This window comes from Hyaena hyaena, unplaced genomic scaffold, assembly GCF_003009895.1.
Source record: "Hyaena hyaena isolate Hyena2069 unplaced genomic scaffold, ASM300989v1 scaffold_590, whole genome shotgun sequence".
In the NCBI taxonomy this organism is placed as follows: Eukaryota; Metazoa; Chordata; class Mammalia; order Carnivora; family Hyaenidae; genus Hyaena; species Hyaena hyaena.
The window spans coordinates 829,804-851,357 of NW_024081221.1; the positions used below are offsets into that span (position 1 = coordinate 829,804).

The 21,554-nt window shown below is 38.4% G+C and overlaps 1 protein-coding gene and 1 long non-coding RNA gene across 5 annotated transcripts in view; one reads left to right on the forward strand and one right to left on the reverse strand.

Annotated features, from left to right (window-relative positions):
- Positions 1 to 21,554, forward strand: part of LOC120248470 — a 201,602-nt gene that overhangs the window by 149,302 nt on the left and 30,746 nt on the right. For 2 of the 3 annotated variants that reach the window (XR_005532580.1, XR_005532581.1), the window contains exon 2: positions 17,395 to 17,528. This is a non-coding gene — a long non-coding RNA (uncharacterized LOC120248470). Of the gene's footprint in view, positions 1 to 3,078; positions 3,193 to 17,394; positions 17,529 to 21,554 lie in introns of those variants that run through there. The other variant, XR_005532582.1, reaches the window with a different exon arrangement.
- Positions 1 to 21,554, reverse strand: part of UMAD1 (UBAP1-MVB12-associated (UMA) domain containing 1) — a 221,675-nt gene that overhangs the window by 58,287 nt on the left and 141,834 nt on the right. For both annotated transcript variants that reach the window (XM_039256832.1, XM_039256831.1), the window contains one exon: positions 16,617 to 16,690. In XM_039256832.1, the coding sequence (XP_039112763.1) occupies positions 16,617 to 16,690 (74 nt within the window). The remainder of the gene's footprint in view (positions 1 to 16,616; positions 16,691 to 21,554) is intronic.

A 21,554-nucleotide genomic window follows, 5' to 3' on the forward strand; every position in this document is an offset into this window, starting at 1 on the left:
CATGCTAATTGTATGGTCCTTTGCATGATGTACAAAAGATTGCCTAAGATGAAAGGCGTTAAAAAGAAAACTACCAGTCTTGGAGGGGTTTTTTTTTTTTTTGGAACAAGATTAACTTACTACTTTTTTAGAGAAAGTAAATGACTAATTCAAATATTGCATTTATCTTCACAGAATGACCTTTATAGGTTTTATTATTATCAACGCCCATTCGATGGCCTCTCTGCCTAACAAAATGTGACCTCATTCTAGTAATCTCAGTGCTCCAAAACGTTTTAGGGTGGTGTCAAACAGTTCATAAATTAAAGAATCTGAAATAAAGTACACACAGCTCTTCTATGATTTTTCCCCCACAAAGGAAATAGTTAAACCTCACTGGAAAAGAGAGGCTGATTATTAATAAATGCCTGTTTCCCAGCTCTTACAACATGCAGGCTCTGCTTCAGCTGGTTTCTTATAAAAGCACAATATGAAAAATTCATTTTTGGTTAGAGATATTATTAACAGTAATAATATGTAATGATATAATAAGTGACAGAATATTAGTCAAGGGTTGTAAATAAGATGATAAGCCACGGTAACTTATGACCTACCATCATTTATGGTATATGGTAATATATGAATTGGGTCTTTGAAAACCTGCATTTAGATTCATGTTACTATAAATATCAACCAGTTATTAACAACGACGTCAAAGCCCTCAGGGGAATAGAGGTGGAAAGGAGAGAAACAGTAGGTGCAGTTCATTCACTTAGGCTGCATGACAACAAAGAGGCATTTATTCCTTCCAGAACTATCTATCGATTGGATCAGTCAACTGAACGGGGTTGGCAATTCCAAAGAACAGCTGCTTCAACCTGCAGCCCTTGCATAAGCAAAAGAATAATTGGGCACCAAACTGCCCCCAAAACAGACTCTTCAAGAGGTTAAAATCTGAATCAATATGCTGCTAATAACCAACATTAACTATACCTATTAATGATTTTTTTTTTTTTTTTTTTTTTAGCCTAGTAGACGAGCATAATCCAGTAAAATTTAAGGCGAACCACATATGTGATTTTCAGTGTTCTGGTAACCATAGTAAGAAAGTTAAAAGAAAAAAGTGAAATTAATTTTAATATTCTTTTTTCAGCCCAGTTTATCCATAATGTCATAGCAGCATGTACTCAATGTAAAATATTATTGAGATACTTGTGATCTTTTTTCATGCCAAGTCTTTGAAACCTAGTATATACTAGCACATCCAAATTCAGAATAGTCACATTTCAAGGGCTCAACAGCTACATGTGGCAAGTGGTGACTACATTCAGTATACTTAAAATTTTACAAACTAAAACAAAAAAACAAAACAAAACAAAAAAAGCCTTGTTCTTAATTACTACCTAATGTTTTCCTGGGAGTCAAAGCTCAAGCCACTAGAGAAGTTACTTGTTCTTTGCGTTAATGAACACAGTGAAAACACAGCTATACCACTAAAAACAAGGATTGAATCCTAAGAAGGTCATGCTCAATTTTCACTAATAACAAGTATTTATATATTAAACTACTTGTTTTCCCTGGCCCCATTTCTGATTCCGCCACCAATTTTAGGAGGTTTTTTTTTTTTTTGGTTTGTTTTTTTTCCTCTGAGGATCTAATTACTAGCCACATCACCCTATAGTAAGTGAAAAATCCATATCTTTACCATTGGGACTTTGAATAAAGTAATGTTCCAAAGTAGCAAATTATGTAATTCCTAAATCTGAACTGGTTTATGACAAATTGGTAAGAATCGTGGAGTTTCCTCATGAAAAGAGTTCCAAAAAATCAAGAAAAGAATAACTAAAAACAAATGACTATCAAAATACACTAAATTCCAGGCTAACAAGCTCTTGGCCCTTATGAAACTACAAAAGAAAGCTTAAGGGCTTGCATGCTAAACTGAACCCCAACAGACCATTTTAAAGAGCTGAGGCAGGGATGATCATTAGTAGAAAAACAAGTGACAGAGAGGTGCCAGTATTTAATCCTCAAATCTGAACATTCAAAATTTAAAAGGCATAATATTTTTTTAAACAAAATCAATGCCAGTTCATCATTTTTCTTGTCTCTCAGTTATTGTTAGACAATTTTAATTTCAAGTTTGGGTTTTGATTTGACTGACAATCGCAGGCAATATATTAGGAACCAAACCCAAAAAGTTAATAGAATTGTAAATTTCATAATACCTAAAATAAATGAGATGCACACAGAATAGACCTTTACATCACGTATGAAATTAAGTAATACATCAGAAAAAAATTCTCAAATTATGCTTTTATCTATAATTCATATGTAATTTAACTTTATACTTCTCATAATTATTTTCTGATCTCATACTCTCCTGGGTACCACCTTTCCATATTAGTAAAACTCATTAGCATGTAACTTGTTAAGGAAAGCAGTGGTTAACTGATTCATTTGGCTAATTGATGGTTGGCCCTAAAATTGGCTTGAGTGACAATTCCCTCAGAAAAACACAGCTATAGCCTCCAATCCTGGGCTTCAGTTATGGTCAACCGTCTTGCATGATCTTGCAATGATGAGCTTTTAGAAGTGCAATACAATTTTTTTTGGCCAAAAATCTTCAACAGAGTAATGACTCAGAAATTTTGAGACATAGAGAGCAATGCTGAACAGAGCTTTGGCCAAAACAGGTATTCATGACATATTTACTGAAATAAATGAATGGTCTGATAGTTCAAATAGGCTCTTTGGTAAGAAGCTGGGATATTACAATGTATTAACCAGGCCAATCAGGTTTTATTTAGGCAATGATAAAGATACCAATGCCGAGTTACTCACAGTATGTTTTGGGTGACTAAATAACCTTAGGCTAGAATCTGAGCCCATTTTTTTTCTTCAGAGCAAAACTGCAACTAAGTTGAAAGCACACAATACTGGTTTTGGTTCTCAATCTCAATAGGCATGAGATAGAGGTTAAGAAAAAAACAAAAAACAAGTAACACCCACGGAGATTTATCCAACCAAAAATGGTACACCTCTTTCTGATCTGCTTCAGTGGCCCTTCTGCACAAGTGTGACTTCTGTCCCGCATGGTGAGAAAGTCTATGAACCACGATGGGGCAAGGAAGGTCATGACGGGACATGCGCCTCAGACGAAGTCACTGGATTTTGTCCTGTAAGCAGCTGAAGAGCCCCTGATGTCATCGGGTAAGGTAGCTCTATGGTCAGATCTGTGGGCAAATGGACTGAATTGATGGCAAAAACTGAAAATCAGGAGGCCATTTCAGAAACGCTTCTCTGCAGTCCATGTGAGAGATAATAAAGCCTGAATGACTACAGCTGCCAGTGGGGAGCGAGAAGAAAGGGCAGGTGAGGTAGAAACAAAATGACTTGGTGACCAACTGGGTTGAGAGCAGAGGAAGAGGGAAAAAAAAAAATCAAGGATAATTCCCTGGCTTCTGCCTTGGGAAGATACAGCTCTCCATGTCACATCATTCTGTCAGCTTTCAATTTTGGAATCTGGTTTCCTGAGATTGGTCCCTGCTGCTTTGCCATATTCCCTGTCCTAAAGAATGTCCCCAGGTGCCGGGCACCTGGGTGGCTCAGTGGGTTAAGCGTCCGACTTCGGCTCAGGTCATGATCTCACAGTTCGTGGGTCCGAGCCCCGCATCAGGCTCTGTGCTGACAGCCAGCTCAGAGCCTGGAGCCTGTTTCAGGTTCTATATCTCCTTCTCTCTCTGACCCTCCCCTGCTGTCCCTCTCTCTCTCTCTCAGAAACAAATGAAACATTNCAAATGAAACATTAAAAAAAAAAAAAAAAGAATCTTACTAGATGAGAGGTCACAGATTTGTAACAATCAGGCTTAACCAGACTTCAGTTCTGACTCTCCTTCTCTCTCTGACCCTCCCCTGCTGTCCCTCTCTCTCTCTCAAAAAAAAAAATGAAACATTAAAAAAAAAAAAAAAAAAAAAAGAATGCCCCCAGGTGCTACTGACTATAGAGGCAGAAATACAGAGGCAGCAGCCACCACCAGAGTGGTGGTGATGAGAGGAAAGCACCGGCCTCGTCTATATAACCTTCAGCAAGTAAAAGCAACAACCCTTTACGTGATGCTCAGTTTAATTCTGTACACAAATAATTAGGTCAAAATGTAGTTATTATAAACCCCAGTAGTACAAGGCACTATGGAAAACAAAAATGAAGTGCAAGAGCAGGTTTCCTGACAGTTATACAGGAAAGCCATGAAGTGCAAAGCAAAGATTTTGTGGTTCCATTACTGTCACTGGTTGTGTGACCTTGGGAAACTGATATTTTTGACACTTGACTGCCCCCTCAGTGAAATATATAGATAATATAGCCTACCTCACCTGTAAAAATTAATGAGATATATATGTAAAATTCTTACCAGTACCAGGCCTAACTTATCAAAGATTCAAAAGATAATAATAAAGTTAATATGCTTCTTTATTTCCCATCCCCTTTGACTACTCAAAGACCTCCAGCCTCCAAATAGAGTCTAGTTATTACCAATGGGTATTTCTTTCTACATCCCTCATGCTCATCCACACTGATGTCTATTGTTAGAAAAATGAAGCTACTGGGGCACTTCGGTGGCTTAGCCGGTTAAGCGTCTGACTTCGGCTCAGGTCATAATCTCACGGTTCATGGGTTTGAGCCCCACGTCAGGCTCTGTGCTGACAGCTAGCTCAGAGCCTGGAGCCTGTTTCAGATTCTGTGTCTCCCTGTCTCTCTGACCCTCCCCTGTTCATGCTGTCTCTCTCTCTCTCTCAGAAATAAATTTTAAAAAAACATTAAAAAAAAAAAAGAAAAATGAAGCTACTAAAAAGCAAAATAGGTTGAGATCTATATCAGAGACTGTTGTAGTCCATCCAATATTCATCTTTCCTTTCCTCCTCATTAATGATTGCTGATTTTGCTGGTGGTAGCAAAGTACCAAGCTAAAAACATGTCCCAGGCCCCATTGCCACTGGGGGTAGCCATGTGACACATTAGGGCCAATAAATGTTGCTGGAGAGGTTTTGGAAAGTTTCTGGTCACAGGCACTTTTTTTTTTTTTTTTTTTTTTGAGAGAGAGAGAATGCATGCACACATGAGTTAGAGAGGGGCAGAGAGAGAGAGAGAGAGGGAGGATCCCAAGCAAGCTCCATGCTGTCAGTGAGGAGCCCAACTCAGGTCTCAATCTCAAGCACCATGAAATCCTGAACTGGGCCGAAATCAAGAGTAGATGCTTAACTGACTGAGCCACCCAGGCACCCCCAGTCACAGGCACTTTTATCCTTCCTTCACCAGCCTTCCTTTTCCCAACTTCCTGGAAACTGGATATAATGAATGGAACTGCAATAGCTATCTTACAAACTATGAGGAAAAGATCAAGATTCATAGGACAATGGCCTTGATATACTTGAGTTCCTAAAACAGTGCCTCCACCACCTTCCAAGAGACTTGTCATTACATGGGACAAATAAAGCCCTAAACTTAAGTTGCTGCCTTTTAGGTATCTGTAACTTTCATCTGGGCACAATTCCTGATTTAATCCCTTTAACCGCACTTTGGCATGATTTTCAAGGCATTGGTCATAATTTCCTTCCAATTGAAAAAGAAACACGTAAGAGTGTCCAATATATGTCAGACACTGTGCATACATACATGTAAATAAAAATTACATACTGACTCATCTAATTCTTACAGGAACACTGAAAGGTAAGTACTTCCACTCCCATTTCACAGCAAAGGGACATGAAGATATAAGAGGCTAAGTATTATCAAAGGTACCATATTGGTATATGGCAAAGCCAAGATCTAAGCTCCAAGTCCGGTGATAGAGTTCATGTTCTGGCAGCTTCCCATGCTACTTCAGGGCTTCTGTGAATCTGCTACTGTGAAGAATGACCCCAAAGACAAGGTCTCTAAATCAGGAAGTCACTCTTCCTAGGTCCTCCATACTTATGTCTAAAATCTGGTAAATCATCTAAAACGTATGTCTGGAGCATGAAGAAAAAGTGTGTGGAGAAAGAGGCCACAGAGTGGTGGATGGAGCAGGCAGTGCAGGTGGCAGGGCCTAAGGTACCCTCTGCCTGGAAGCAGCCAGACAGAGTTGCTGATCTGGAAAGGAGGCTCTTTTTACCTCTGTCCTCCAGCCAACAATAATCCTGAAGAAACCAGTGACTGGAGATCAGTGTGTGAGCCTGAGGCATGGGAGAGACGTTAAGCAAGCGCCCTGTTCCCATACATCCTCACAGGAAAAAGTTCATGTATAATTTTATCACATATTTAAAATAAGGATAAAGGAAATTGAAATTGTCTATGGGTGCATATAGATCTCTTATAACCGAGTAACATAAAAACCACACAGAAAAGGTAGACTATTTTATGTAAGTATTGCATAAATATGTGTGTGCAAATTTTAACCCTTTTCTCCACACAATGAATCTGAAATGGCCAAAAGGATTCAAAATAAGTTGAAAGATCATGCCCAGGAAAAATATAGGAGTCTAGAGAAGAGGAAAACAAAGTATGCAGATCATATCCTCTAGGGTTCTAAATAATTACTAAAAGCTGAGCTGAAAATTTAGGTCTGAGCTTCCCCTTACCAAGCAAAATAGAAAAAATGATGAGGTACACAATTCACAGTGGCCTGAGAAAAGGGGATATTACCACCTCAGGAGAAGCAAAATATTTTCTATCGATACAAAAGCAGTAAGAAGCGAGAAGACCTAATTGGGACTTGACACAGGGGAGACTATGTGATGTAGGAGACAATGTCTTAGTAATTCCTTCATAATAAATGTCATAGTGTATTCCACACAAGTTTCTCACAGAGTTATTCGGCCAAGCTGAAAAACTATTCAGGGAAGGCAATCTGTGCAGGATGAAGGCAGTGAGATAGAAATATACTCTCATGGACTAGCTGGATCTAGTGATAATATACCCAGAAATCTAGATGAACAAATAGCATGTTCTCACAATTAGTCTCCACCCAAAACCAGCCTAATAAGTAGGATCATGCCATAGTTCGCACACTCTTTTCAGTTCAGAAGGTCTGAGAAAGTTTTCATAGGCTTTTTATTACTATGGAGCAAGAACTTCAGTCCATTATCACTGTGCTCTTAGGTATAGTTTATGCCAAAGTCTTCTCTCCTCCAAGTGGCATAACAAGGCAGAGAAAATGTGGGTTGCTTTTATAAAAAAAAAAAAAAAAAATTATGGCTTTTGGCTTTTACATTAGCAGTTTCTAGTATGTATACTTTCTATTATATAACTGGTGTTAGAGAAAATTTATGAATTCACACCCAGAATGGTTTCTTAATTTAAAAGCAATGTGTAAAAGGCATGTTCCTAAGGACAGGACATCCCCAAAGTGGACATTAAACAGTCCTGGGATGGTGGAAATTGATGTTAATTACTGACAGAAACTCATTTAAAAAAAAAAAAAAAAAGACATGTAAGGAGCAGTGCCTGCTAGGTCTGGAAAGAAATGTAAACATCGATGTAAATTAGCTGAGCTTCACCAAAATGTAGTTTTTTCCCTAGATCTTCATATTGGTGCATCCTCATCAGCATATTTACAACAAGAATCCTCACTAAGGCACAAAGGAGAATATTCAGAAAATGCGAATTAGAGCAAATATGTATCTTCATGCTACTTTCCCACTGCAAAAGAGTCAGACGAAATGTGTCTTTCAAACCAGAATCTCTGGTTGTGTAAAGACCACATAAATACGGCTGGGCTTTCATTGAAACTCCCTATATAGTCACAAGAAGTTACAACTGTAACATGAACCAAAGGAGGAAAAAATAAGGACCATTTGTTCCTAATTAAAAAACAAGGGATTAGAAAAAAGACGGCTATGGGAAATAGGGAACAGTTGTTCTCTCAACATGGACCTCTCACCCTGCTGATTTTGTGGTTCTTAAAACTATAAAAGTGGGGAAACTGGAAAAATGACCAAATGACTACCAAAATATAAACAGAATATCCTATCAGCTTCTTAAAAATAATATTTTCTAATTTGGAGATGGAAAACTAGATTCGCTGGGCAAAGAAGCCAAGTATTTCCACATTTTGGTTCTCCCTCCTCCACACATCTAATAAACACACATTGGATCGGACGTGGCTCCACGCAATGCGGTGACAAGGTTCCAGTTCTCTGACTCTAATTGCAATCAATTGCGATAAATCAGCAGAAGAGGCAGGCGGTTAAAGTTCGACAACTTTGACTAAGATTGGTGAAGTTACGTAAGTATCATTGTGGTCACTTTAAGCTACCTAGCCTCACCAAGCAGAGCTACAAAAGCAGCAGGTTAGCGGGTTTCTGGCAAGAAGTAATTGGTGCTGAGCAACACACTGTGTACATGAGCAGAAACATTGCGTAAAACTCCCGTTCCTGGCTTACCCACACCATATGTGCATTTTGGATTGAAACGGGCAGCTCTCATACACCTCACATAGTTTGGCCTTACTGACTAGGATGAATGAACATTATGTTTCAGTGTGCTAGTTAACCCCAATGGAAACCAGAAAACACCAGAATTGTGACCTTTCAGTTACAGTTTTTTCCAGTGGAACTGAAATTAGGACAAAGATGGAGTGGGAACAAAAATATACAAATTTGAAGTTCTGGAAAAGATCTTTACAAGCTCCGATAAACATGCCTCAAGTTAATTCATCTTGCCAGTGTTTGGGGCAGTCAATAGCCTATGCTAATCTGATGGTCAAATATAAAAGTCAAGTTTATAGATTTAAGAAATAATAAAGTGTTTTAATTGTTCTTTACCAGTGGCCCAAGGCAGACCTTAGAATCAAAAGCAAGGATTTTAGAAGATGTTCTTGCAGTGTGAAAATTTACCAACAAGGACTGTTGGACTATTCCTTTCTAACAAGCGTAAAAGCTTAATTAATCAATGCCTAAAACCTTCATTATGTAGCACATCCCCACCTTCTCATCCAAACCCCCCACCACATGGACACTCCCCCCCACACACCCCATCATCATAGTAGCAATACAAAGATTAGCATTTGGTGGCAAAATTCCAATTCACTTTCCCAAGAGGTAGAGAGCTAGGACTTCCGGGGAAGAAAAAAAAAAACGCAGATGCCACATCTAATCCAACTACTTCATGGACTAAGAATCAAAGTTGAAGAGAACCTTAGCAGGCTGTCCTAGATCAGACATTTGGTGAGCAGAGGAGGCCCCCCAAAATGTACTTTCTACTATATTATGTGGTACAGTAATTCAAATGAAAATAACGATTAGAAAAAAGCACTCTACAAAATCTTCTTCCCAAAAGGTGTCTTGTATAGGAGGATAAACACATTAAAGAATTAAATTTACCAGTTAAGTGATTGGTAATCCAACTATGCTTCCCTTCCCAGTAAATCAGATATTTCAAGGCGTTTTATATCAGGGGAAACAAAAAACAAAGATCCTTAACTCATATGATAAAATTATATTGTCATTAACTATTATAAATGGAGAAATTAATATCTTCAACTAAGAATCTTGACATCATAGAAAGAAGCAAGGATTTTAGACAAATACGTATTTCAACAAATAGCCTGTAACATGTTTCGGGGGGAAATAGGACTTTATAGCCGATACAATGACATTGACAGGTTGATCAATGAGAAAAGTTTGGGCTGTGTGATTTCCAATGAGATGTGAAGAATAACCTCCAAGTCACCTCACTTTTCTCCCTGTTGGAAAGGCCTCTGGGTGAGAGGACAGATGTTTTGACAAATCATGATCAGATGTGGTGCTCTGTGATCAACTAATGAAGGGATTTTAAACCTAAATGAGCCAACGCAGAAAAGTACCAACATAGCTCTTAAAGATCGTCCTCAGTAGCCTGCTCCATTTTTATTGCCGTATAAAATAGTTCTTCTATTAAGCAAAAACTGCCCTTGAGTGAATACACTGTTTCCTTGTCACCAACCTTACTATCATTTAAAATAGAAGATACACTCATTATAGACAGTTGGAAAATAACAATAGAGGAAAGAATGATTAAACTCCTATATCTATCATCCCAAATGCAACTCCTCTTAATGCTTTTATGTCCCACACCATCTTTTTTTGCATAGTTTTTACATAGCAGCAATAATACTGTATATACAATTTTGGGGTTCATATTTTTAACTGAAACCATGAAATCAAGAGTTTTTATATTGTATTGAAGATCATAAATTGCATGCATGAAAACTGAAAAATAGTCCATTGAACGAATTGCCATCTTTTTTTGCAGGTAGAACTTCTTGTGGATTGAATAGACTATTTTCTTAGAATAGAATGCTGGAAGTGGAATGACTGTCAAAGGATATTAATGTCTTTATGGCTCTTGATACTTATTGCCAAAATGCTTTCCAAAAATGGCTGTACCAATTTAAACTGCCTTCAATATCAATACTCATTATGCCCATATTTGGACTATGAAGGTCTTGTGAGAATAAACAGTTTCATAACCATCTTTATAACCCCAGTACTTTAAATTAATAAACTTAGATACTATGTTATACTAGAAAATTCTTCAAGCTGAAATCCTGACATCTGGTAGAGGAATGTATGCTGTTCTTAAAGCTCTTTTTGAGAATCACTTGCCCTGGTCTGTCTCCTTTTTCCTGCACCACATGACCCCGATGCTTTTCCACACAGAATACAGTTTTTAGTGGGATAGTCTTACTCCCCTTTTAAGAAATGATAGCCGATGGGGCGCCCGGGTGGCGTAGTTGGTTAAGCGTCCGACTTTCACTCGGGTCATGATCTCGCGGTTCGTGGGTTCGAGCCCCGCGTCGGGCTCTGTGCTGACTGCCAGCTCGGAGCCTGGAGCCTGTTTCAGTCTGTGACTCCCTCTCTCTCTGACCCTCCCCTGCTCANGACTCCCTCTCTCTCTGACCCTCCCCTGCTCACGCTGTCTCTCTCTCTCTCTCCTAGAAATAAATAAAACATTTAAAAAAAAAAAAAAAAGAAATGATAGCCGAAGTCTACATCACATGGAATCTACAAGCTCAAGGATATTTTCATTCATTTTAATTACTATCTGAAATAAACAACAAGGAAATTAGTCCCCATAGAGTTGGAAGGCTCCTCCAGTTCTGTTACAAGATTTAAGGGAGGCACAAAGACACATTAAAAGAAAAGTGGACATGTTTCATTAATATGTGCATTGCACGCCTATTTAAACAGAAAAAAAAAAACTTATGTTTCCTAAATTACCGAACTGTGAATTCCACATGTAACTCAACTATTTTCAAATACACAAATTAAAAAAACACAAATGCACTGTACTATAGTGGAAATGAGCTGAACAAACTCCCCTAAATCTTTACTTTCCAAAGATTCTAGTATTATGTGCTTAACAATTTTAGTAAGCATTTTGTTGTTGCTACCTCAATTACTGTTCTGCAAGTGCTGTCTATTAAATTTCCTAGCGCAAATTGGCTGTAAGATTGTTTTAGGTCGTCATTAAGAAATTTATATTAAATATGCAATAAGCTACTTCGGTTAAACAGAAGTTGGGGGGATATTAGTGTCACAGTTTATTATAATAAATAATTTTTGTGTCTTCTGTCAGCATAACCACAGTAGTATCTCAATACCACCAGCTGATAATAATCTTTATAAATCCTACTTTGCAGCTATACCATCTGTTAGTTATTATTTTATATGTGTCTCCATATGCATATGTGAATTAGTTGTCACTCAAGACAAATATATAAATAGAAGTGTGGTTTTGTGGGGAGATCTTTATTGGCTTGTTTTGTGTTTTGTTATCTTTAGGCCAGTGAACTAAATAAATAAACATATTCCTCAGTCTTGGAAACCAAAATTAAATTCAAATTTTAAAATAATTTTTGTAGTACAAATAAATTTAAGTTCAATACACACTTAATCTAAAAGTATCTATTACAACTAGGTTGAAAATAAGAGTCACCAAAACTGGATATGATTCAAGAAACTGAAATTTACATATTCATAGCTCTCAAAATATACCTACAAAACCAAAAAAGAGTAGGCCCACTAGTAAATTAGTAGCTAATATGTTTCCAGTTTTCACAATACAGAGCACTTTCCATGACTGAAGATTAGAAAATAATGACTAATTACTTGCTTACCTGTAATGTTTATTCCCTGAAAAGATGAGTCAAAACAGGCCCCCCCGTGAATCTGTGGGTTTATCCCCCTGAGCTGTAAGTAATAGGCTCCTAGACTGGCAGAAGGTAATAAGTAGCTGTAACATCATTACAACTCATGACCAAAATTTACCCAGAAAGGCAACAAGAAGAAAAAAGAGGAAAAGAAAAAAAGGAACAGAAGGAGGTGGATAATCCTCCGATTGGATAATCAGTTCCAAATTATACCTCTTTCCCCAAGTGCTAGAGTCTAATGACTTTAATTTTAATAAGCCCAAACATCAGTTTATGGGAACTTAAGCTCTACACACCAAAAACATGATGAATGCTGTTAAAAGTTACCAGTGGCTCCTAAAAACAGAGACTAAAGCACAACTTAAGGGTAACCATGTTTGATGACTAAATGGTTTGATACTTAAGTTATACTGTTTTAGGTGATGATACTTTGGGATCATACAGAGGGAATGCCAAGGTAGAAACAATAGTAACTAAAGTCATCATTGGAAGGAACTGAAGAGGAGAAGGGGACTGAAGAAGACAAGTATACTAAGAAATTAATGTTTTTCTGAAGTGAATGCTGCACTATTTTCAGTTCACACAGTAAAAAGTCCCACTAATTAATGCAAATAAATATGCTGCCTTTCATAGTCTTTTGTGTAAATGTATCAACATAGCTCCTAATCCAAATCTGTAAAAATTCACTTATTGATGTCCAAACCACATCCCCTTTTTGCAAATTCTATTCTGCCTAGATGCTAGAGTCACGATGTCGGGAGAGAGCTGTATTTGGAGAGGGAACACATTTTTTACGTATACCTGGGCTATAGAGTGTAAGGAAAAATAGCACAGACTACTTAACAAAATATTTTAAGTGCCGTTAAAACTAGAGTATAGCCTAGGCCGAGCTACATTCATTTTTAACCCTTTATCATCTATCATTGAGATGCCTATGTGGAAAATTGTTTCATACCATGATTTGCCTCTATATTTCTAAAATATCCTCTTTTTTTTCTTTCAAGTTTTTATTAAAATGTTCTTAATGAAGGATTTCGTCAAGGAATTTCACAGGAATTTATCATATAGGAATTAATTGTATAAATAGTAAGAAAAATTTGTTCATGGTTCAAAGCTCACCTAGCATTTCTTCCTTCATTGAAATCTCACTTACCTTTGTAAAAGTTATGGAAGTTAAGGAACTTATTATCCCATTTTATATTAGAGCAATTTTTGGAGTTTTCCTTTTTTTTTTTTTTTATTTGAAGTTAAAGTTTATTCTGAAAAAGTAATGTTTTAAAACATGCCTCAATCCCAGACATCCCAAAAGCAATTTTCACTAATACAAACAGTTTTTGATGATTTGTTTTGCCATGGGAGCCAGGGATTTTTGGAGTTTTCTAATTTTCCATGAATAGAATAGAGAATGTCTGCTTCTGTAACTGAGAATCACAGTTGTACGTATCTGACAGCCTCTCTACCCCAGGTCCAACAATTCCTTGAGAACAGCAGACAATCTCAATGTTTATCTGAACTTACCAGAAAACCTATTTTGATATACTAAAGCCACCTTCTCCAACGGGTCCTTAGAAATGGGAGTTATATTTTGGCAACTAAAAGTCTTATTTTTAGACATTATGGAACCCATGCTAATTTACCAAACATATTCTCACTATAAATAATATTTCAACATTTCTTGTATAGCCATTAAAAACTAAAATAATGAGAATCCTTCCTGCTAAGGTACAATAGTTACAATTTCTAAATCAGAGGTGTATCTTTTTTTTTTTTAATGTCTATTTATTTTTGAGAAAGAGAGAGAAACAGAACATGAGTGAGGAAGGCCAGATAGAGAGGGAGACACAGAGTTTGAAGCAGGCTCCAGGCTCTGAGCTGATAGTACAGAGCCTAACATGGGGCTCAAACTCACAAAATATGAGATCATGACTCACGCCGAAGTCAGATGCTCTAATGAAATTATATTTTTCCTTGCTAATTTAGTAAGAGTGTCAATAATAGTGTAAATTAATAGATTTTTATGGGTAAGTTCTAAGAAATAAGAAAAATTTTTACAGTGATAAAAAGAAAAAAATGCCATGTGTTTATAGTGTAAGGAGAAAAATAGGATTTAATGAAGAGACATACAAGACCGCATTTGCTGTCTTTTTTTCCTTTGTTAACTTATTTGTTCATTTATCCACCTTAGAATCACTGACAGGGCACCTCTGTCATACCACACACATGTGTCTGACACTAGGTTAGTGGCTGAAGCTATAAAGCTAGTTAACTAAGGTATAGACTCCATCTTCCAGGAACTGGCATGATCGTGAAGTCATAAAAGACAGCACAAGTAGTATAAGGACATTGAGGCTATCTCTGGCTGGGAGGTGTAGAAAGAGTTCACAAAGGAGGTGCCATTTGAACAGTGTTTTGTTTTTAAGCTTCATTTAGCAGGTTTCAAGGCATCTGGGGGGGCCTGAAGTAACAAAACCTGCTGTTCTTTTCAGAAAGGGATTTGGAAAAGAAACTGCTCATCTAATAACCGTCTAGTGGACAGACAAAGACCTAGTTGAAGAATGAGGAACTAGACTTGGGAGGGTATTTGTGAGGTAGAATCAGTAAGAATTGATAGACCTGATTAGAACATTGAGGTGAATGAGTCAAAATGACATTTTTCGGCCTTTAACTTGGCAGGCAGATGATGGCATTACAGGAAATCTAGATCACCATTAACAGGTATTTACTGAGCACATTCCACGTACCAGATGCTATTCTAGGCCCAGAGAGTCTGTTTTCATTCTAGTCAGGGGAGGCGGACAGTAAACAAATGAATAATCTGAGAATAAAGGTTGTGGAGGAAATCAGGTGAAGTTATGTGACAGTGGTGGGGGGCGGGGGGGAAGATACGTTAGCTGAGGGAGTCCTGAAAAATGACACTGGAACTAAGACCTGAATGACCCTACAGTAACAAAAGGATAGCAAATGCAAAGGCTGAGGTGGGAAGGAATTTAACATGACTAGGGGACAGAATAGCAGCTGGTAGGTGGGGCTGGAGTTTGGGGGTGTGGAGAGAATGGGAATGGGAGAGCACGTGTTGCTCTTGGGAGCCCGCCATAATATACAGCAGGTGTTCTAGCTACAGTGGGCAGCCAGGAGGTTTTAAGCCAAGGGGTGATGTGATCTCACTCATACTTCCATCTGCTGTGTGGAGAATGGACTTAAGGGAGAAGGCAGGGAGTAGAGAGCCCTGGTGACGGTGGTGGCTCAGACCAGAATTCTAACGGTGTCGGTGCTGAGAAGGGGTCAGATTCCACAGGTTGAGGGAGAGGTGACCAGGCTTACTGATGGGCTGCATGTGCAACGTGAGGAGGAGAGGGGCAGGGGTACCTCAGGTGTTTTGATTCTAATGTTTTTTAACGTTTATTTACTTTTTGAGAGACAGAGAGAGAGTAGGAATGGGGGAGGAGCAGAGAGAGAGGGAGAAACAGAATCCAAAGCAGGCTCCAGGTTCTGAGCTCTCAGCACCGAGCCTGATGTGGGGCTTGAACTCACAAATCGGGAGATCATGACCTGAACCAAAGTCATACACTTAGCCTGGTCTAGAAATGTGTAAGTGAAATGGCACATAGGCAGTTGGATATAGTCTAGAGCTCATGTGAGAAGTCTCATGGAGATCTACTTGAGGAGCCATCAGCCTCTTCAAAGAATTTAAAACCCCGAGACTGGGTAAGATGCATCTTGACTGATCAAGATTTTATTCATTTATTCATTTAACAAATCTTTTTGACTGCCTAGTCTGTGCTAGGCTTTGGGACTATGGTGATGAATCAAACAGGCCAGGTCCCTGACCTCTCTCTGGCTGTATGCACCAATAGCCTCCTGTACCACAAGAAGAATTAAGTAGGGGTGTGTCACCATGTAGAAAGTTTCAAAATTCCTATCTTCTACCCTAATAATTCCTATTCCCCCTAAATCTTAAAAATGATTATTTTAGTGATTAAAGAATGTTAGGATATTTCCACATAGTCTATGAAAAGGATCTGAATTGCATTTCGAAGTACCCACAATGAAAAAATAATTTTCTCATGTGGAAAAGAACCAATACCCTAGTCTTTCTACCGAACGGTGTCAAGGAGTATGCTTTGATGCTGGAAATGGTAAGGCCATACAGTTCTAAATTGGTATTTGCAAACCTTTCCTTACAGGTGCACATATTACCTACTCACTTGAATGTATTAGAAAATAATCACTCAATTAAAAATAGTTCCAATGTTTTAACTGAAGTGCTCTCTTCCTCTTTTTTCAACTGAAAGATTCCATATCAAGCACTAGGAAAAGCTCAGCACTGGAGAAATCACCTGTATTATTTGTACTCGGCACCTGTCTATGTATGCAGCAAGAGTGGAAGCTACTATTTATCCTCAGAGGAATATATAATTAGTGACTCGTTGAGCTTTACCCCAAAAGGGCTTACTGAGTTTCACTTACCTCTAAAGGTTGGCTGCCTTCTTCTTCTGAAGTTTTACCTCTTGCTGCCGTTCTTTGCTCATGAACTGTATCTCCTATAAAGCAAAAAAGGAAAAAGGAAAAAAACAACACCTTTACCATACCATTGAGGCCAAACTGTCTTCTATTCTTTTAAAATATCTTTTGTCACTGTATGTTTCACACTATGGAAGCAACTACTATTTCTTTTGTTTCAAAGTAACTTAATTTTTAAGGATGGTAATTGTATAGAGGTTTCAGAAATCATCCATTCATATACATACAAACAATCTAAACCAAAGCTATATCCTGCTTTTATAGAGGTTTACTCTGGAAGTATCAAGTGAATTCATATTTTGTAAATCAGGTCATATTTCAAATAAACTAGGAGAGTTTATGACTTAAGGAAGATACGGCAAATTAGTAAGTGTCCTCCATATTATTAGTATTTTTTTTAACGCTTTATTCATTTCTGAGAAAGAGAGACAGCGTGAGCAGGGGAGGGTCAGAGAGAGAGGGAGACACAGAATCTGAGGTAGGCTCCAGGCTCTGAGCTGTCAGCACAGAGCCTGACACGGGGCTCGAACCCACAGACCATGAGATCATGACCTGAACCAAAGTCGGACGCTTAACCGACTGAGCCACCCAGGTGCCCCCATGTTATGTTTTTTAATAAGGTTTCCTCTTTATAAGTGTTTACTTGTGTGTCTGTACATTTGCCTCTGAGTAGATATGGATATTTGCATGTAATAATTAACCAAATGTCAAACAATCTTTACAGAAGGAAAGAACAATGAACAAATTCGTAAATTAGCCTTCAGTTAATACTTTGATTCCTGAGGTTGATGCTTGGGTGAAACGAAGTTGGTAACTAGGCTGGCTCCAAGGACATAGGACAGACACAAACATAGTTGGGTAAGTATAAGCATAATTTCATTTATTTACGACCTATTTTAATTTATTAACTATCTCTAATGATCTGTGATTAACACATGTTAGGTAACGAAACAATTAGCCTACTTCTTTAATGCAAAATGAGAGGTTGGTTTAGGAATTTGTAAACTGCCGTTCTGTAAAATTGAGCCAGTTCAGGAATGTCCACAACAGGGGAAGATTATAAGATTCATAGATGATGATGTGGCCAACACTAAAGGTTAGGAATTTGTTAATAAGGAAGGTCACAAGTCTTGATTGGAGATAACAAAGTATGCAAGTCCTGGCTGAGCTTAACTTTTTTTATGAAACACAAAAGTTTAGCATACCAATGGCGATAATCAAGAAAGAGCCTTACTGACATTTTAAAGAATTAAATAAGCCTGTTAAATTCTAAAATCATGAAGAACTAAATTGATGTTTACTTATGATAAAGTAACTCCCCTCCCCCCAAAATGTTTAAAATGTAGGCACATCGATGCATATTCCAGTTTGTAAGCTCTGTTCTCAGCTATGTGCGATATTATCATTGGGCAAGACCCAGCACATAATAGGTATTCAATAAATACTAGCTGAATAAATTAGTGAACTTCTCTTTATCATATCTTGTCCATAAAACTGAGATAAAATATTAGATGGCATGTAATAAAAAACTTTATTTGAGCATACAGTTAATGCCCTTCTAAACACATTTGTGAAACTTAAAAGGCAACTGTGTTTTTTTAAACTTTTTTTTTTAAGTTTATTTATCTGTTTAGAGAGAGTCCGAGCATGTGAGCAGGGCTGGGGAAGCAGACCGAGAAGGAGAGAGAGAATCCCAAGCAGGCTCCACACTGTCAGCACAAGAGTCCAATGTGGGGCTTGATCTCATAAACTATAAGCTCATGACCTGAGCCAAGATCAGGAGTCAGATGCTCAACCAGTTGAGCCATCCAGGTGCCCCAAAAGGCAACTGTATTAAATACCACTATGCTATACTGCTTCTAGGGATCCACAATTGTGGTATAACTTATTAGGTTTTTAAAACAATTAGTGCTTTATAAGAAAAAAATCCTAGAGACCAAAGCATTAAAAACTTTGGGGGTGTGTCTACAGGATAATAAAGTTAACAGCTATTAAGTGAACAATTACATCCACCTACTTTTGTGTCTTAGCATGTCTAACTATTTTGATTGATTTCCAAGTGTTGTTTAAACTGACCATTTATTTGTAAATCTCAAAGAGCCTTGTTTTCAGAAATCTCTCTTCTCTCTGAAAGTTAGGGACAAGATAAGCCCCCAGTTTACAGGTGACAAACCCAATTCATGGGGAGTTTAATTTGCTTGGCTAGTGGTGTGAAGGCCACAGCAGCATGAGTAGCAAAGGTAATGCAAAGGTCTGCACACTGAGGTCAAAGTATGTTTAATAACTCATTATTATTAAACATATGCTTATTATATGTATCGTCCAATAGGAAAGGTCATTTCCTCAAGAGCTTCTCCCTTTTAAAATGATTGCTGCTGGAAGGGGGGTGATGGGCAAGGAGGAGGGCACTTGTTGGGATGAGACTGGGTGTTATATGGAAACCAACTTGATAGTAAACTATTTAAAAAATAAAGATAAAAAATAAAATGATTGCTGCTCAATCCCCTATCCACACACTGTGTTTGGCGAAAATCATTCGACACAAAGTCTGTACTTCCTTTGCCATTTTCTGACTTCAAGCTGTGTATCTGTACAAAGCTTTCTCCATTTCTCCCTACTGCTTGAATAACCAGAAAGGTTATCAGCCAGTGTTCCTGACATCACACAACACATCTGCCTGGAAGCGATTGTAGAATCACTATTTACTGAAATGCCATGTCTGGTGATGACTCAGATAGGACAATAACTGATTACAAGGGAAAAATGCCATCTGCAAGATTATTCTCTATAAACAAAGCCACAAAATGAAAACTACACAAACAAATGGAAAGGAACAGGTCACGACGAAATGGGATTTTTTTCTTCCCACTAAAGAATTATTTTATCATGAGAAAAATTCAGTTATTTTCTCTAATTTTTTATAACCCACATGAAAGTTAGATACTTCAACAATAAAGATGCACGTGACAAATGGGATATAAGATACTTTAGTTTTCAAGTTGCCAGTTAACTCTAATTTATATACTAGATAGATTACATATTGTCATCTGCCAGTCAGCTGTTTAAAAAGAACAAAAACAACCAACATGTTCACAGTACTTTACATTCCATAAAACTTTTTTCTTTTCTTTCTTTTTTAACAGCACCACATTTGATTCTCACTATGACGAAGTAAGGCATCTTCCCCCATCCACCCTCTGTCTCCCCAGTTTAGGGAGAAGGAACCCTAAGGGGCAGAGGCACTCGGTGACTTGCCCGAAGTCTCCCATGTAGAAGGCAGTCACAGTGGGACCCAGAACTTCTAGGGTTTCTGTGGTCTGGTGGAAGGTTCCCATGGATGTGGGGCAAGGTGGGAGGAATCAAGTCTGAGTTAGAGAACAGTGAAAAGAAGAGCCTGAGGATCTGAAAGGGAGCTCTGAACACAGGGTTTTGTGCTGGTCCAACCTGCTGTGCCCAGAGAAGCTTCTCCACTCCTTTCTTCTTCCACAAGCCTCACAGATGATCTCTTCTCTTCCCTTTCCAATGATGATGCCCAGCACTTCTGACCAGAGCAAGCCTCTCTCCTTCCTTCCCATCCTTTAAAGCAAACACAGTCCCCCTGATGTTTTTCCAGAAGTTTGTATGGCTAGTAACAGTTCCACAAAAGGCAAAATCCCTCTTATACTACAACCATGCAATTTTCTTGGTTTAAAATGTAGTTGTTATTTAGAGTAAATAATAAAGACTAAATATACATACTAAGGAAGCTCTTTTGGAACTCAAAGGGCTGAAGCAAAAATCATCTATATTTTAGAGATTGGCAGATGTTTTCCATTTAAAGTGCTAGACAGTAAACATTTTAGACTTTGTGGCCCCTACTGTTTCTGTCACAAAATTCTCAACTCTACCCTTGTGGCTGAGAACAGTCACAGACAATATATAAACTAACAAATATAGCTGTGTTCCAATAAAATTTTATTTACAAAAACAAGTTTCAAGCTGTAGTTTCCTAATCTCTGGGTTTATTATTATTATCTTATTAAATAATCTCTATGCCCAACACTGGGCTTGAACTCATGACCCTGAGCTCAAGAGCTACATGCTCTACCAACTGAGCCAGCAAGGCGCCCCTCCTGACCCCTATTTTAGAGACTATATGTACTCCACCTTTTCTAGGATAAAATGCTGAATTATGTTTGAGTTATATGAGGAGACAAGGAAGGGATGGTCATTAGGGTATCATCATGGTCCTATTCTACTGGGTGAATTGAGTCAAAGGAGAGGAGAAATGGTGGTCAAGAGTGAGCACTAGGTTTAAGAGAAGGATGAAAGGAGCGAAATCCCCAGGGCTGGGAGGGGAACCCCAATGCCTATTTGGGTTACCCAGAGGAGACTTGTTTTGGCAGGAGAGGGGGTGGGGAAGTATCCTTACACTTAGGCCTCCTTCAATGTGGAGGAAAATCTAATAACATTAACCCCAGGCCTCCCTTCACTCTCCCATCCATGGCTTGGTAATTTGGGGACCTTGTGCATGTGGTTCTGCCCCTTCGTCCTCCCCTGCTCTTGAGAACGAGAGGACCACAGGCAGCATGTGGTTCTGTTTGCTCTGACCCTCCACGGGGACCTCCTCCATCTGGGAAAAGCTGCTCCAGCCCAGCATTTCCCGTAACTGGACGGAGCTCAAGCTAATCCTCGGGTTCAAAAACCTATCCGGTCTTTGATGGAAACCACATTCTTCAACACCAGCTCAATAGGCAGTAACAATGAGAATTTAGTCTCCGTTGGGGTGTGTCCCCCCAAATGGGTTAGCTCTTATCTGAAGAAAAAGAGAGTTCCTACTGGAAGGCCTTGGGGTCTAACAGGACTGGGAATGGGCTTGATGCGGACAGGGCTGGAGCCTAGCTA